Source organism: Pseudorca crassidens, chromosome 4, assembly GCF_039906515.1.
Source record: "Pseudorca crassidens isolate mPseCra1 chromosome 4, mPseCra1.hap1, whole genome shotgun sequence".
NCBI lineage: Eukaryota > Metazoa > Chordata > Mammalia > Artiodactyla > Delphinidae > Pseudorca > Pseudorca crassidens.
The window spans coordinates 42751761-42766740 of record NC_090299.1 but is presented as its reverse complement, the minus strand read 5'-3'; the positions used below and the strand labels follow the sequence as shown (position 1 = coordinate 42766740).

Sequence of the window (14980 nt, the reverse complement as noted above, 5' to 3'; positions counted from 1 at the left end):
TCTGCGTAGCTGAAATCTTTGCTATTCTGTGGATGTGGGACAGGTAAGACTCTTAAGGGCCCCCAGCAACCTCCCATGGTGAAGAGCAGGTGACAGCAAAGCATCGAGCTGGCTTTTGGAGTTTGTGTTTATTTACTTTCTCCATCAAGTTTTATTCTTCACTTAGACAGTTTTCCCTGTGCAGTTAAGTCTTGCTTTAAACTGTAGCTTAAGCACACACAAGTGTGCAGGGCCAGGGCAGGAGGGTTCATGTGGGAAGCAGTAAAGATGTGGGGCTTCAGAACCAGCAGGGTGTGACCCTCCACCCAAAGGCATTTGGATTTTAAATGTTCCAAAGCCCTTCGCCATGCAAACAGAAAGACACTGCCTTCAGGCTCTGCACTTCAGAGAATCTCTGGCTAAGAAAGGCCTCTCATGGTACAAAGAATACCAGATTTTCTAATTTCAACAAATCTGAAATGGGATTGTGTCTTTGGATCCATGGTGCCTCGTAGTTAAGTGACTCAAATAATGGTGCCTCTCACAGGGAGAGATGATGGGATGAAATCCAGTCAGCAGGATCTCAGAGCCCCTCAGATACAACTTTGCTAAGGGACAGAGGAAGAGGAGCCCTCCACGTAGGCAGTCAGGCTCAGCAGGGGCTCCAGGGGAGCAGGGGTGCACAGTCGGCGTGGACCTGCCACCACGGGCAGGGTTGTTAGTACCAGGCAAGCCCACCAGCCATCCACTTGGAGGTGCCCTCAGCTTCCCTTCCCAGTGCAGAGCTGGGTGACTCTCTGCTCTCACCTTCAGGCACCATCACCCCATCATGCAGAAATGTAGAGATTATTTTCTCACAGATATTCATAGGGAATTTTCAGACTTAAGAAAAACTCACATTTTCACCAAACCTCCGCATTCAATCCCCTTTCTCATATCATTCTTTACTTTAACAAAATCTCCTTACTTTCTCCTCTCACCCATATTAAGTTGAGCAGCAAAGTAAGTTCGTTCTGTTTTTCTTAAGTTCCCAAATACATAGACAATTCCTTAAAAATCAGATGGGTTCTTGCATAATTATAAGAGTGACTGGACTAAGCCTAGCACTAAACTTTCCAGAAAAACATTTTTCCGTTTTGTAGCTATCAATGCTGTTATCAGCACAGCAAAGGAATTTGGCCTGAGTCATGATGCCAGGTGCTTTGTACATGAGGATCACCCTCAGCCCTCACCACCCCGAGATCAGGGATGAAAGGAGAAGGACAAAATTGCCACAGTCTCTGGAAAGCCCCAAACCCAGGTGGTTGACCTTGCGTGCCCAGTGCTGACCGGTTCAGGGTCACCATCTCATTTCTTGGCATCCCTACTTCATTCTGAGCATTTCTACTGTGCTTCCTTCCCACTGTCAAAATAACCCCCTATCTTAGCTGTTTCAAACTTCCTCTACGAGTTTTAGAAGGTTTTCAACTACCTGAGTCTAGACAGGGGTTGATATTCAAAACGTTGAATGGCACTCACAGCCAAGTGCTAACCAATCACAAGAGCTGTTACTGTACAAGGGAACAGGGTCCTGGAGGCATTAACCTTGTTCAGACATACCCTTTAACTGGTCCATTGTAAGAAGGTCCAGAGGGTCTTGGAAGTGGGGTCTATGTGGCCAGGGTGGCATTTTGGGGGTCCAGGATGGAAACTCTTTGCTATTCAGTAGAGAAGTATTTAAATATTTTAATAATTACATAGCTGTAATTGTATCTGCAGACTTAATGTCAATTACAATCAGTGGGTAGTGGCAGCCTGGAGTACAGTGTTGAGAAGGATTCTGAAGTTATTTCCAGGCTCAGTGGGGGAAAATAGGGCATGATCAATTGTCATTTCTGGCAAGGGTGGTGGATAAGAATGAGAAATTTCTGCACAAGTGGTGGATGAGGATTAGTGATTTCTGCATGGGTGGTAGATGGCAAACAAAGGCACCTGTGCCACATATTTGCCAGCCTAAGTAACATGCCTATTAGTATCATAAAAGAGAATCTGTCAGCATCATAAGAGAGGTTTCGCCATAAGAACAGCAAGCCTAAGACACTGTAGTAGATTGAATAGTGTCCTCTAAAACTTCATGTCCACCTGGAACCACAGAATGTGACCTTATTTGGAAATAGGGTGTTTCCAGGTGTAATTAGTTAAAGATCCAGATGAGCGTATACTGGATTAGGGTGGGTCCTAAATCCAACGACAGTGTCCTTCTAAGAGACCAAAAAGGACACACAGACAAGAGAAGGCCATGTGTAGATGGACGCAGAGATGGGAGTGATGCTACCGCAAGCCAAGGAACACCTGGAGTCACCAGGAGCTGAAGAGGCAGGAAAGGTTCTTCTCTAGAGATTTTGGAGGGAGCACAGCCCCACTGACACCTTGATTTCAGACTTCAGGGCCTCCAAAACAGTGAGAGAAAAAATGGCTGTTGTCTTAAGTCACCAGGTTTGTGGTGCTTCATTATGGCAGCCTTAGGAAACTAAAACAGACACAAATAAATATATTGCTAATGGTGGCATTTAGGCTAGTGGGGAGCTTTATTTATTTTGGGGGATCCTAGCACCTGTACCCCAACCCCCCATTATAACCACCTGTGATTATAGAAGTTGATTTCTCTGGTATATTATGCTAGGATCTTGGTACAGCGTGACGTTGAAGTTCTCCAATGAATGAGCCAGAGACCTCTCTACCGTCCCCCATCCTCCCTCATCCCCCCACCTCGTCTAGAGACACACACTTGAGCACTGTGGCCAGTTACTCTGCCAGCATTTCTAGGAGCCAAGTGGGGTAACAGATCTTTTCTGCCAAGACCTTAAGACGTGCCCAGGAAGAGCTGACCTTCTGTTCCCCTTGAGAATCTATCAGGACACCAGCATAGCCAATGGATGATTTAAAACCATCTCGCACCTGTGATGACCAAAAATTCTTGGGACAGTGACTATAATTAAAATATGTACCTGAAGTGTTAAACTCTCCGGCCAGTTGAATATTTTCAAGTTGAAAATCTGTCCAAAGTGAACACGGAAGTCGGCCCCAAGTGGCCGACTGTCGGTCCTGGACACTTCCTTGTTGTTGAAGGTCACCTTTAAATACAGCGAGCGCCTCTTGACGTCCTCCCTTCGCAAGACCTCCACCCTGCAGAGTGAGACCATTCACTGGTGGGTCAGTATTCATTTACTAAGTATAACTGGAGTGTTTGACAAATGGTCACTGACCAGAATAAGATACACTGGAGCTGGAGCTTCAGTCCCTTTAGCCTTCATTGAACCAAGGCAGTCATAGGTCTTGCAGCGCTTAATATAATAAATAGTATGTGTGATATGAAATAAGAGGCCCTGAAAAGGCCACAGGGGATTTAGAACTGTGCTAAAGCATCACTGTGCTACAGTCTCCTTAATTATTTCAAACAACCATTACATTTGTATCCCAAAGTTTAAAGTAAACAGAATTATATTATTTGTTAAATGGAGTCAGTTCAGACCATAAAGGCTAGTAGTGATTTATGTTTGGGGAGGATGTTTTAACCTATAAATATAATAGCATATTGTAGCAGTTGGGTCAACTCTGCTTTTCCAAGATCCAAGCTTATTCTTAACATTTTCCAATGGTGAGTCACTGCTCACTGGCTGCAGGGGATTAAGAAATGTTCCTTATTGTTAAAGGTCATTTGAATCCCAGTAGAACATAGGACGTATCCAGGCAAGCATATCACTTTTTTTTTTTTTTAAACATCTATATTGGAGTATAATTGCTTTACAATGGTGTGTTAGTTTCTGCTTTATAACAAAGTGAATCAGCTATACATATACATATACCCCCATATCTCCTCCCTCTTGCATCTCCCTCTCACCCTCCCTATCCCACCCCTCTAGGTGGTCACAAAGCACCGACCTGATCTCCTTGTGCAATGCAGCTCCTTCCCACTAGCTATCTATTTTACATTTGGTAGTGTATATAAGTCCATGCCACTCTCTCACTTCATCCCAGCTTACCCTCCCCCCTCCCCGTATCCTCAAGTCCATTCTCTACATCTGTGTCTTTATTCCTGTCCTGCCTCTAGTTTCTTCAGAACCATTTTTTTTTTGTTTTTTTGATTCCATATATATGTGTTAGCATACGGTATTTGTTTTTCTCTTTCTGACTTACTTGACTCTGTATGACACACTCTAGGTCCATCCACCTCAATAAGTCAATTTCATTTCTTTTTATGGCTGAGTAATATTACATTGTATATATGTGCCACATCTTCTTTATCCATTCATCTGTCGATGGACACTTACATTGCTTCCATGTCCTGGTGTAAATATTGCTGCAATGAACATTGCGGCACGTCTCTTTTTGAATTATGGCTTTCTCAGGGGATATGCCCAGTAGTGGGATTGCTGGGTCATATGGTAGTTCTATTTGTAGTTTTTTAAGGAACCTCCATACTGTTATCCATAGTGGCTGTATTGATTTACATTCCCACCAACAGTGAAAGAGGGTTCCCTTTTCTCCACAATCTCTCCAGCATTTATTGTTTGTAGATTTTTTGATGATGGCCATTCTGACTGGTGTGAAGTGATACCTCATTGTAGTTTTGATTTGCATTTCTCCAAAGATTAGTGATGTTGAGCATTCTTTCATGTGTTTGTTGGCAATCTATATATATTCTTTGGAGAAATATCTATCTAGATCTTCTGCCCATTTTTGGATTGGGTTGTTTGTTTTTTTGGTATTGAGCTGCATGAGCTTCTTGTAAATTTTGGAGATTACTCCTTTGTCAGTTGCTTCATTTGCAAATATTTTCTCCCATTCTGAGGGTTGTCTTTTCATCTTGCTTATGGTTTCCTTTGCTGTGCAAAAGTTTTAAGTTTCATTAGGTCCCATTTGTTTATTTTTGTTTTAATTTCCATTTCCCTAGGAGGTGGGTCAAAAAGGATCTTGCTGTGATTTATGTCATAGAGTGTCCTGCCTATGTTTTCCTCTAAGAGTGTTATAGTGTCTGGCCTTACATTTAGGTCTTTAATCCATTTTGAGTTTATTTTTGTGTATGGTGTTAGGGAGTGTTCTAATTTCATTCTTTTACATGTAGCTGTTCAATTTTCCCAGCACCACTTACTGAAGACACTGTCTTTTCTCCATTGTACATTCTTGTCTCTTTTATCAAAAATAAGGTGACCATATGTGCATGGGTTTATCCCTGGGCTTTCTATACTGTTCCATTGATCAATATTTCTGTTTTTGTGCCAGTAACATATTGTCTTGATTAATGTAGCTCTGTAGTATAGTCCGAAGTCCAGGAGCCTGATTCCTGCAGCTCCATTTTTCTTTCTCAAGATTGCTTTGGCTGTTCGGGGTCTTTTGTGTTTCCATACAAATTGTGAAATTTTTTGTTCTAGTTCTGTGAAAAATGCCATTGGTAGTTTCATAGGGATTGCATTGAATTGGTAGACTGCTTTGGGTGCATAGTCATCTTCACAATGTTGATTCTTCCAATCCAAGAAAGAGAGTGGTATATCTCTCCATCTATTTGTATCATCTTTAATTTCTTTCAACAGTGTCTTATAGTTTTCTGCATACTGGTCTTTTGTCTCCTTAGCTAGATTTATTCCTGGGTAGTTTATTCTTTTTGTTGCAGTGGTAAATGGGAGTGTTTCCTTAATTTCTCTTTCAGATTTTTCACCATTAGTGTATAGGAATGCAAGAGATTTCTGTGCATTAATGTTGTATCCTGCAACTTTACCAAATTCATTGATTAGCTCTAGTAGTTTTCTGGTAGCCTCTTTAGGATTCTCTATGTATGGTATCAAGTCATCTTCTGCAAACAGTGACAGCTTTACTTCTTCTTTTCCGATTTGGATTCCTTTTATTTCTATTTCTTGTCTGATTGCTGTGGCTAAAACTTCCAAAACTATGTTGAATAATAGTGGTGAGAGTGGGCAACCTTGTCTTGTTCCTGATCATAGTGGAAATGGTTTCATTTTGTCACCTTTGAGAACGATGTTGCCTGTGGGTTTGTCATATATGGCCTTTATTATGTTGAGGTAAGTTCCCTCTATGCCTACTTTCTGGAGAGTTTTTATTATAAATACATGTTGAATTTTGTCAAAAGCTTTTTCTGCATCTATTGAGGTGATCATATGGTTTTACTCCTTCAATTTGTTAATATGGTTTATCACATTGATTGATTTGTGTATATTGAAGAATCCTTGCATCGCTGGCATAAACCCCACTTGATCATGGTGTATGATCCTTTTAATGTGCTGTTGGATTCTGTTTGCTAGTATTTTGTTGAGGATTTTTGCATCTATGTTCATCAGTGATAATGGCCTGTAGTTTTCTTTCTTTGTGGCATCTTTGTCTGGTTTTGGTATCAGGGTGATAATGGCCTCGTAGAATGAGTTTGTGAGTGTTCCTCCCACTGCTATATTTTGGAAGAGTTTGAGAAGGATAGGTGTTTGCTCTTCTCTAAATGTTTGATAAAATTCACCTGCGAACCCATCTTGTCCTGGGCTTTTGTTTGTTGGAAGATTTTTAATCACAGTCTCAATTCTATTGCTTGTGATTGGTCTGTTTATATTTTCTGTTTCTTCCTGGTTCAGTCTCAGAAAGTTGTGCTTTTCTAAGAATTTGTCCATTTCTTCCAGGTTGTCCATTTTATTGGCATATAGTTGCTTGTAGTAATCTCTCATGATCCTATGTATTTCTGCAGTGTCAGTTGTCACTTCTTTTCATTTCTAATTCTATTGATTTGAGTCTTCTCCCTTTTTTCTTGATGAGTCTGGATAATGGTTTATCAATTTTGTTTATCTTCTCAAAGAACCAGCTTTTAGATTTATTGATCTTTACTATTGTTTCCTTCATTTCTTTTTCATTTATTTCTGATCTGATCTTTATTATTTCTTTTCTTCTGCTAACTTTTCATTTTTTTTATTGTTCTTTCTCTAATTGCTTTAGGTGTAAGGTTAGGTTGTTTATTTGAGATGTTTCTTGTTTCTTGAGGTAGGATTGTATTGCTATAAACTTCCCTCTTAGAACTGCTTTTGCTGCATCCCATAGGTTTGGGGTCATTGTGTTTTCATTGTCACTTGTTTCTATGTATTTTTTGTTTTCCTCTTTGATTTCTTCAGTGATCTCTTGGTTATTTAGTAGTGTATTGTTTTGCCTCCATGTGTTTGTATTTTTTACAGATTTTTTCCTGTAATTGATATCTAGTCTCATAGCATTGTGGTCAGAAAATATACTTGATATGATTTCAATTTTCTTAAATTTACCAAGGCTTGATTTGTGACCCAAGATATGATCTATCCTGGAGAATGTTCCATGAGCACTTGATAAGAAAGTGTATTCTGTTGTTTTTGGATGGAATGTCCTAAAAATATCAATTAAGCCCGTCTTGTTTAATGTATCATATAAAGCTTGTGTTTCCTTATTTATTTTTATTTTGGATGATCTGTCCATTGGTGAAAGTTGGGTTTTATAGTCCCCTACTATGAATGTGTTACTGTTGGTTTCCCCTTTTATGGCTGTTAGCATTTGCCTTATGTATTGAGTTGCTCCTATGTTGGGTTCATAAATATTTACAATTGTTATATCTTCTTCTTGGATTGATCCCTTGATCATTATGTAGTGTCCTTCTTTGTCTCTTGTAATTGTCTTTATTTTAAAGTCTATTTTGTATTATATGAGAATTGCTACTCCAGCTTTCGTCTGATTTCCATTTGCATGGAATATCTTTTTCCATCCCCTCACTTTCAGTCTGTATGTGTCCCTAGGTCTGAAATGGGTGTCTTGTAGACAGCATATATACAGGTCTTGTTTTTGTATTCATTCAGCCAGTCTATGTCTTTTGGTTGGAGCATTTAATCCACTTACATTTAAGGTAGTTATCGAAATGTATGTTCCTGTTACAATTTTCTTAATTGTTTTCGTTTCATTATTGTAGGTCTTTTCCTTCTCTTGTGTTTCCTTCCTAGAGAAGATCCTTTAGCATTTGTTGTAAAGCTGGTTTGGTGGTGCTGAATTCTCTTAGCTTTTGCTTGTCTGTAAGGGTTTTAATTTGTCTGTCGAATCTGAATGAGATAGAGTAGAATAATCTTGGTTGTAGGTTTTTCCCTTTCATCACTTTAAATATGTCCTGCCACTCCCTTCTGCCTTGCAGAGTTTCTGCTGAAAGATCAGCTGTTAACCTTATGGGGATTCCCTTGCATGTTGTTTTTCCCTTGCTGCTTTTAATATTTTTTCTTTGTATTTAATTTTTGATAGTTTAATTAATATGTGTCTTGGTGTGTTCCTCCATGGATTTGTCCTGTATGAGACTCTCTGTGCTTCCTGGACTTGATTGACTATTTCCTTTCTCATATTAGGGAAGTTTTCAACTATAATCTCTTCAAATATTTTTTCAGTCCCTTTCTTTTTCTCTTCTTCTTCTGGGACCCCTATAATGTGCATGTTTGTGTGTTTAATGTTGTCCCAGAGGTCTCTGAGATTGTCCTGAATTCTTTTCATTCTTTTTTCTTTATTGGGCTCTGTGGTAATTGTTTCCAGTATTTTATCTTCCAGGTCACTTATCCTTTCTTCTGCCTCAGTTATTCTTCTGTTGATTCCTTCTAGAGAATTGTTAATTTCATTTATTGTGTTGTTCACCATTGTTTGTTTCATCTTTAGTTCTTTTAGGTCCTTGTTACACGTTTCTTGTATTTTCTCCATTCTATTTCCAAGATTTTGGCTCATCTTTACTATCATTACTCTGAATTCTTTTTCAGGTAGACTGCTTATTTCCTCTTCATTTTTTTGGTGTGGTGGGCTTTTACCTTGCTTCTTCATCTACTGGGTTTTTCTCTGTCTTCTCTTTTTGCTTAACTTACTGTGTCTGGGGTCACCTATTTGCAGGGCAGGTCATAGTTCCCATTGTTTTTGGTGTCTGCTCCCAGTGGCTAAGGTTGGTTCAGTGGGTTGTGTAGGCTTCCTGGTGGAGGGGACTGGTGCCTGTGTTCTGGTGGATGAGGCTGGATCTTGTCTTTCTCGTGGGCAGGACTGTATCCGGTGGTGTGTTTTGGGGTGTCTGTGACCTTATTATGCTTTTAGGCAGCCTCTCTGCTAATGGGGGGGGTTGTGTTCCTGTCTTGCTAGTTTTCTGGCATAGGGTGTCAAGCACTGTAGCTTGCTGGTCATTGAGTGGAGCTGGGTCTTAGCAGTGAGATGGTGATCTCTGGGAGAGCTTTTGCCGTTTGATATTACATGGAGCCAGGAGTTCTCTGGTGGACCAGTGTCCTGAACTCGGCTCTCCCAACTCAGAGGAACAGGCCTGACACCCGGCCAGAGCACCAAGACCCTGTCTGCCACATGGCTTAGAAGTAAATGGAAAAAAAGAGGAAACAAGGAATGAAATAAATAAAATAAAATAAAATAAAAAGTTATTAAAGTAAAAAATAAAAAAGTAATAAAAAAGAGAAAAAAAGAAAATGAAAGAAAGAAAAAACAGAGCAACCAAACCAAAAAACAAATCCACCAATGATAACAAGTGCTAAAAACTATACTAAAAAAATAAAAAATAAAAAAGGACAGACAGAACCCTAGGACAAATGGTAAAAACAAACCTATACAGACAATGTCACACAAAGAAGCATACACATCTCACAAAAAGAGAAAAAGGAAAAAATATATATATTAAAAAAAAAGGAAGGGAGCAACCAAATCAATAAACAAATCTACCAGTGATAATAAGCTCTAAATACTAAACTAAAATAAATACAAAACCAGAAACAAATTAGATGCAGAACACAAACCCCAAGTCTACAGCTGCTCCCAAAGTCCACCGTCTCAATTTTGCAATGATTCGTTATCTATTCAGGTATTCCAGAGATGCAGGGTACATCAGGTTGACTGTGGAGATTTAATCTGCTACTTCTGAGGCTGTTGGGAGAAATTTCCCTTTCTCTTCTTTGTTCACACAGCTCCTGGGGTTCAGCTTTGCATTTGGCCCCAAATTTAAATTTTGGCCTTTGCTTGTAGGTCTCCTGAGGGCGTCTGTTCTTCACCCAGACAGGAGGGGGTTAAAGGAGTGGCTGATTTGGAAGCTTTGGCTCACTCAGGCCGGGGGGAGGGAGGGGTACGGATGCCGGGCGAGCCTGCAGCGGCAGAGGCCGGCGTGACGTTGCAACAGCCTGAGGCGCGCCCTGCGTTCTCCTGGGGAAGTTGTCCCTGGATCATAGGACACTGGCGGTGACGGGCTGCACAGGCTCCCGGGAGGGGGGGTGTGGATAGTGACCTGTGCTCGCACACAGGCTTCTTGGTGGCGGCAGCAGCAGCCTTAGCGTCTCATGCCCGTCTCTGGTGTCCGCGCTGGTAGCCACGGCTTGCACCCATCTCTGGAGCTCGTTTAGGCAGTGCTCTGAATCCCCTCTCCTTGCGCACCCTGAAACAATGGTCTCTTGCCTCTTAGGCAGTTCCAGACTTTTTCCCAGACTCCCTTCTGGCTAGATGTGGTGCACTAGCCCCCTTCAGGCTGTGTTCAGGCAGCCAACCCCAGTCCTGTCCCTGGTATCTGACCTCCGAAGCCCGAGCCTCAGCTCCCAGCCCCCATCTGCCCCGGCGGGTGAGCAGACAAGCCTCTCAGGCTGGTGAGTGCTGGTTGGCACCAATCTTCTGTGTGGGAATCTCTCCACTTTGCCCTCCGCACCCCATTGCTGCACTCTCCTCTGTGGCTCCGAAGCTTCCCCCCCATCACCCCCTGTCTCTACCAGTGAAGCGGCTTCCTAGTGTGTGGAAACCTTTCCTCCTTCACAGCTCCCTCCCAGAGGTGCAGGTCCTGTCCCTGTTCTTTTGTCTCTGTTTTTTCTTTCTTCTTTTCCCCTATCCAGGTATGTGTGGAGTTTCTTGCCTTTTGGGAAGTCTGAGGTCTTCTGCCAGCGTTCAGTAGGTGTTCTGTAGGAGTTGTTCCACATGTAGATGTATTTCGGATGTATTTGTGGGGAGGAAGGTGATCTCCACGTTTTACTCCTCTGCCATCTTGAAGGTCTCTTGAAGCATATCATTCTTATAGCCATGAAGTTAAAAAAATCAAAACCTTCAAGAGCGGTCTTTAATTTTATTGTACATATTTGCAGAGATGCCCACTACAAATTCCAGTTATTGGTTAAGCCAATAGCAACTCAAGTTTGTTAAGGAAATTAAAAGGTTAGAACATAAAAATCTAAAACACACTCAGGGTTTTTTGGGTTGTAGTTGTTTTTTTTTTTTTTTATATTATGATGTATAGACACAACATAACACTTATCATTGTAACTATTTTTAAGTATACCATTCAGTGGCATTAAGTACATTCACAATGTTGTGCAACCAACACCACTATCCTTCTCTAGAATGTTTTCATCATCCCAAATAGAAATTCTGTACTCATTAAATTGAGTGGGTAGTTTTAACTTTCTACCTCTCCATAATTTAGGCCCATCCCAGGCATGAAATTGCTCAGTTGACTTGAATTTTTTTTTTTCTATAAAAGACATTTAACAACAAATCTTGAGAAATATCCAAGACCCCCAAAGACTTCACTCAGGGTTTTTTAAAGGCTTATTCCCAATACTGCAACCTCATGCCACCAACAGACCTAAAACACCTCCGTCTTCTGCATGGCCCCCTTTGACCTGATGGCCTGATGAAGAGGGTGGCTTATAATCATTGGCTTGGGGCAATCTGGTTTATAGTCCCCAAGCCTAGTGAAAACTCAGAAACTTCAGACTGAGGTATACATTCTTGGTCAAAATGGGACTCACCATAAAGGATTGTAAAATCAAGCCTAAATTTTCCCTTTAAAAAACATGCTCAAAATCACATATTTTGAATGTTCATAACAAAGTTATATGGTATGGTATTTGTGGCCTGAAAGTAGCTAATTTAGTGCTGGGGAACAGTTTACTTATGTATAGCATCTGAATGCTATGAAGTTGAGAGAATACATGAAAATGCACAGGGAGCTACGGTGTAAAAGTAAGTTATTAGCATATTAATAGAAGTTTGAAACTAAGAAGATTGTGGGGTCTTATAAAGACATCCTGGTTAACCCCTGCATCCTAATATCTCTGATGCTGACTTCTCACTTTCTATGGTGGAGTATTGAAGATTCAAGTCTGAGATATTCCCTGTGTTCATAATAGGTCTTCTGGGTACTGGAGTATTAGGCCTGGGATCTGGTGGTAATAATTATTTCAATATATTTCCTTTAGTAGATAACAGTATGGTTTAACATGCATCAGAATCACCTGGAAACCTTGTGAAAACACAGTTTTCTGGGCCCTAACCCAGAATTTCTGATTCAGCAGGTCTCAGTAGAACCTGAGAATTTCCAACAAGTTCTCCAGGGATGCTGATGGTGCTGGTCCTGGGGTTACACTTTGAGACCCATCTCTGTAAAGTATTGGAAAGGAATAAATAGCAAACTTAAAATATTTTTATTAAATTACAAATTTCTAAAGAAAAAGATGAACATATATATGTGTGTTTATGAACTTATTATATGTGTAGATTTATAAACGTTATATAACTTTTAGGGATCACATATGAATGACTAGAGATGTAATTCTACCAGATCTGGAGGGCCTCAGATGGCCTCAGATGGCCTTGACTTTATCTCAAACTATAGGGAATATCCACAGTTCCTTTGGGAGGCTCTGTGAGGCCTTCAAAGACAGCAGGTGGCCTAGGAGCAGCTGAAATCAAGGGCCAAGGAGAGATCTGGGTATCTGTGCCAGGGACAGGGGGTGTGCCAGCAGTGGACAAAAAAGATACACTGAGGTTACAGATAAAGACTCCGAACCAGAAGCCATGCAGGCAGGCACTGTGCAGAGTGTCCCCTACAGGCAGCTTCTGGTAATGAGCTCCTGAGTGGCCAATGGCGATGTGTTGGGCGGGTGAACCATATGAAATCGCCAAAATCGGGACAAATACCTGCAATTTCATATCGTCCAACCTAATAAATATCTACAGAGACTTCATGATTCTCCTGATCATTCCATGTCAGTCAGGAGATGTACATTCCACATGGTGCAGTGTGTGTGTCACATGTCAACCTCAGTTATGTTTGGAGCATCTGCTCACCTGGGACACTGGTCGTTGGGTGTCACATTCCCCGCAAGGCTCAACTCTGGGACCAGCGTGGGCTCCCCGGGCCTCTTCCGGCTCTGGGCTGCTCTCTCCCTCACCTGTTGCTCTATCATAGCCCGATCTGTGGGCTCTGGAGGGACAGGTTTCACAGGCTCCTCCCCAGGATCTGGCTCCTTCATCTCATCAGGATGTTCTTCGACTGCTTGTTTGTTTTTCTTCTTTTTGGCCCTCTGTTGGGTAAGAGGCAACCTTATGTCAAACAGGAATTTTGGAATTTCTTTAAAAAGCACAGTCTTCAGAATCAGATAGACGTGGATGCAAACCCAGCTCCACCTCAACCAGCTGTGTGCACTCAGGCAGCTCACTAAGCCATTTGACCTGTCCATGCCTCAGTTTTCTCGTCTACAAAGTGGGAACAATTATAGGAAACTTTTTCCAGGTCTCTTGAAATGAGGTAATGTCTGGAAAGAACTTATCACAGTGCCTGGTCCCTAGAGAGAGCTTAAAAAAGTTAACTATTCATCTGCTCATTAGTATTGGCTTTAAAGACCAAGGATACATCTCTTTTTGGCTGCACACGCAGCATGCGGGAGTTCCCCAACCAGGAATCGAACCTGTGCCCCCTACGGTGGAAGCACAGAGTCTTAACCACTGGACCACCAGGGAAATCCCAAGGATACATCTTGAAATTAAAGTGAGGCTTGTGAATACAACTGACACTGCAGGTCACCTTGATCTATTACTTATTGTCCCTGGATTACTTATTACTTGTTGTCCCAGTTTTGCAAGGTCATATGTATAAAGTTATATAATTTTCTGGGGGAAGCCCAGAAGCACCAATACCCTACATTAGATAGGGTAAGTCATGTAAAATAGTAAAATACGTATCACAGGGCTTGACAGGCACATGAGCGATTACCAGGTTATTGCTGGTTCATTCAAACAGCCCCAGGATGACACAGAGAACTGTTTTTGGAAAAACCTTTCTCTGGTATCAGCAGGCTGGGTGGCTTTTTCAACAAGTGCATTAATCAGTTCATTCTCTCATCCTTTTGTCCCCTAGCGAGGGGGCTGGGAGGGAGACAGAGCACAGCAGGCAGCGGACCCCAGTCTGTGTGCCCAGTTTCCCTCCTCCTGTCTCAAGGTGCCTCTACCCAGACCCTTCCTGTCCCCCAGGTCAGCTCTGTTCAAGGCTGTTTACAGACCTGGGCTTTCTTCCAGGCTTTCCACTGCTGCTGTGCACTTCTGTATTCCTCGATCTTCTGTTCGTACTCTTCCATGTGCTCTTCCAACAATTCACTTATCTCGGCCTGAATTTCTGCTTCATATGCTTCTTCATCAGCTTTCTGGTCAACTTTTTCCCTTTAAAATAATTTATAGCACCTTAGTTATTTCTTAAAATTAAGTGATAGAGTAATAATAGCAGCAAATACCTGTATTGGGCTTGCTGTGTGGCAGCTCCTCTCCTACAAGCTTTGCACAGGTGAGCTCACAACCGTGTGAGGCAGATACTGTTACCTTCAGCATTTTATACACTAGGAGACTGCAGCACAGAGAGGTTAAGTAACTTTCCCAAGAACACACAGCTGGTGAATGGAAGAGCTGGAATATGAGCCCAATCTATTTACACTAAGCCACAAAGCCACGCTGAGTTAGATGATCCAGATGGCACCCTGACACAGTGCCTGCAAATTCTCAGCTGACAGAGGCAGCAGTTTCATTGTAGTTATTTTGTTAATTCTTCAAGTCTCTGAGGAACCACTTCATTATGCTGCTACCAAATCCCTGAAGCTACTTTTTTGACTTTGGATTGACCATTGGAATTTTTCTTTGATGATTCTGCTGACAGTGCATTAATGTTCAGCCTGACCCAGAGCAGTGCTTCCCG

The 14980-nt window shown here is 41.6% G+C and overlaps 1 protein-coding gene and 1 long non-coding RNA gene across 9 annotated transcripts in view; one reads left to right on the top strand and one right to left on the bottom strand.

Annotated features, from left to right (window-relative positions):
- Positions 1-14980, top strand: part of LOC137223571 (uncharacterized) — a 182969-nt gene that overhangs the window by 67175 nt on the left and 100814 nt on the right. The gene's annotated exons all lie outside the window — the stretch shown is intronic.
- The window catches only part of CC2D2A (coiled-coil and C2 domain containing 2A), a 138327-nt gene that overhangs the window by 60861 nt on the left and 62486 nt on the right, over positions 1-14980 (bottom strand). For all 7 annotated transcript variants that reach the window (XM_067735556.1, XM_067735551.1, XM_067735550.1 and 4 more), the window contains 3 exons: positions 14298-14454; positions 13087-13322; positions 2967-3144 (listed from right to left, as the gene is read on the bottom strand). In XM_067735556.1, the coding sequence (XP_067591657.1) occupies positions 2967-3144; positions 13087-13322; positions 14298-14454 (571 nt within the window). The remainder of the gene's footprint in view (positions 1-2966; positions 3145-13086; positions 13323-14297; positions 14455-14980) is intronic.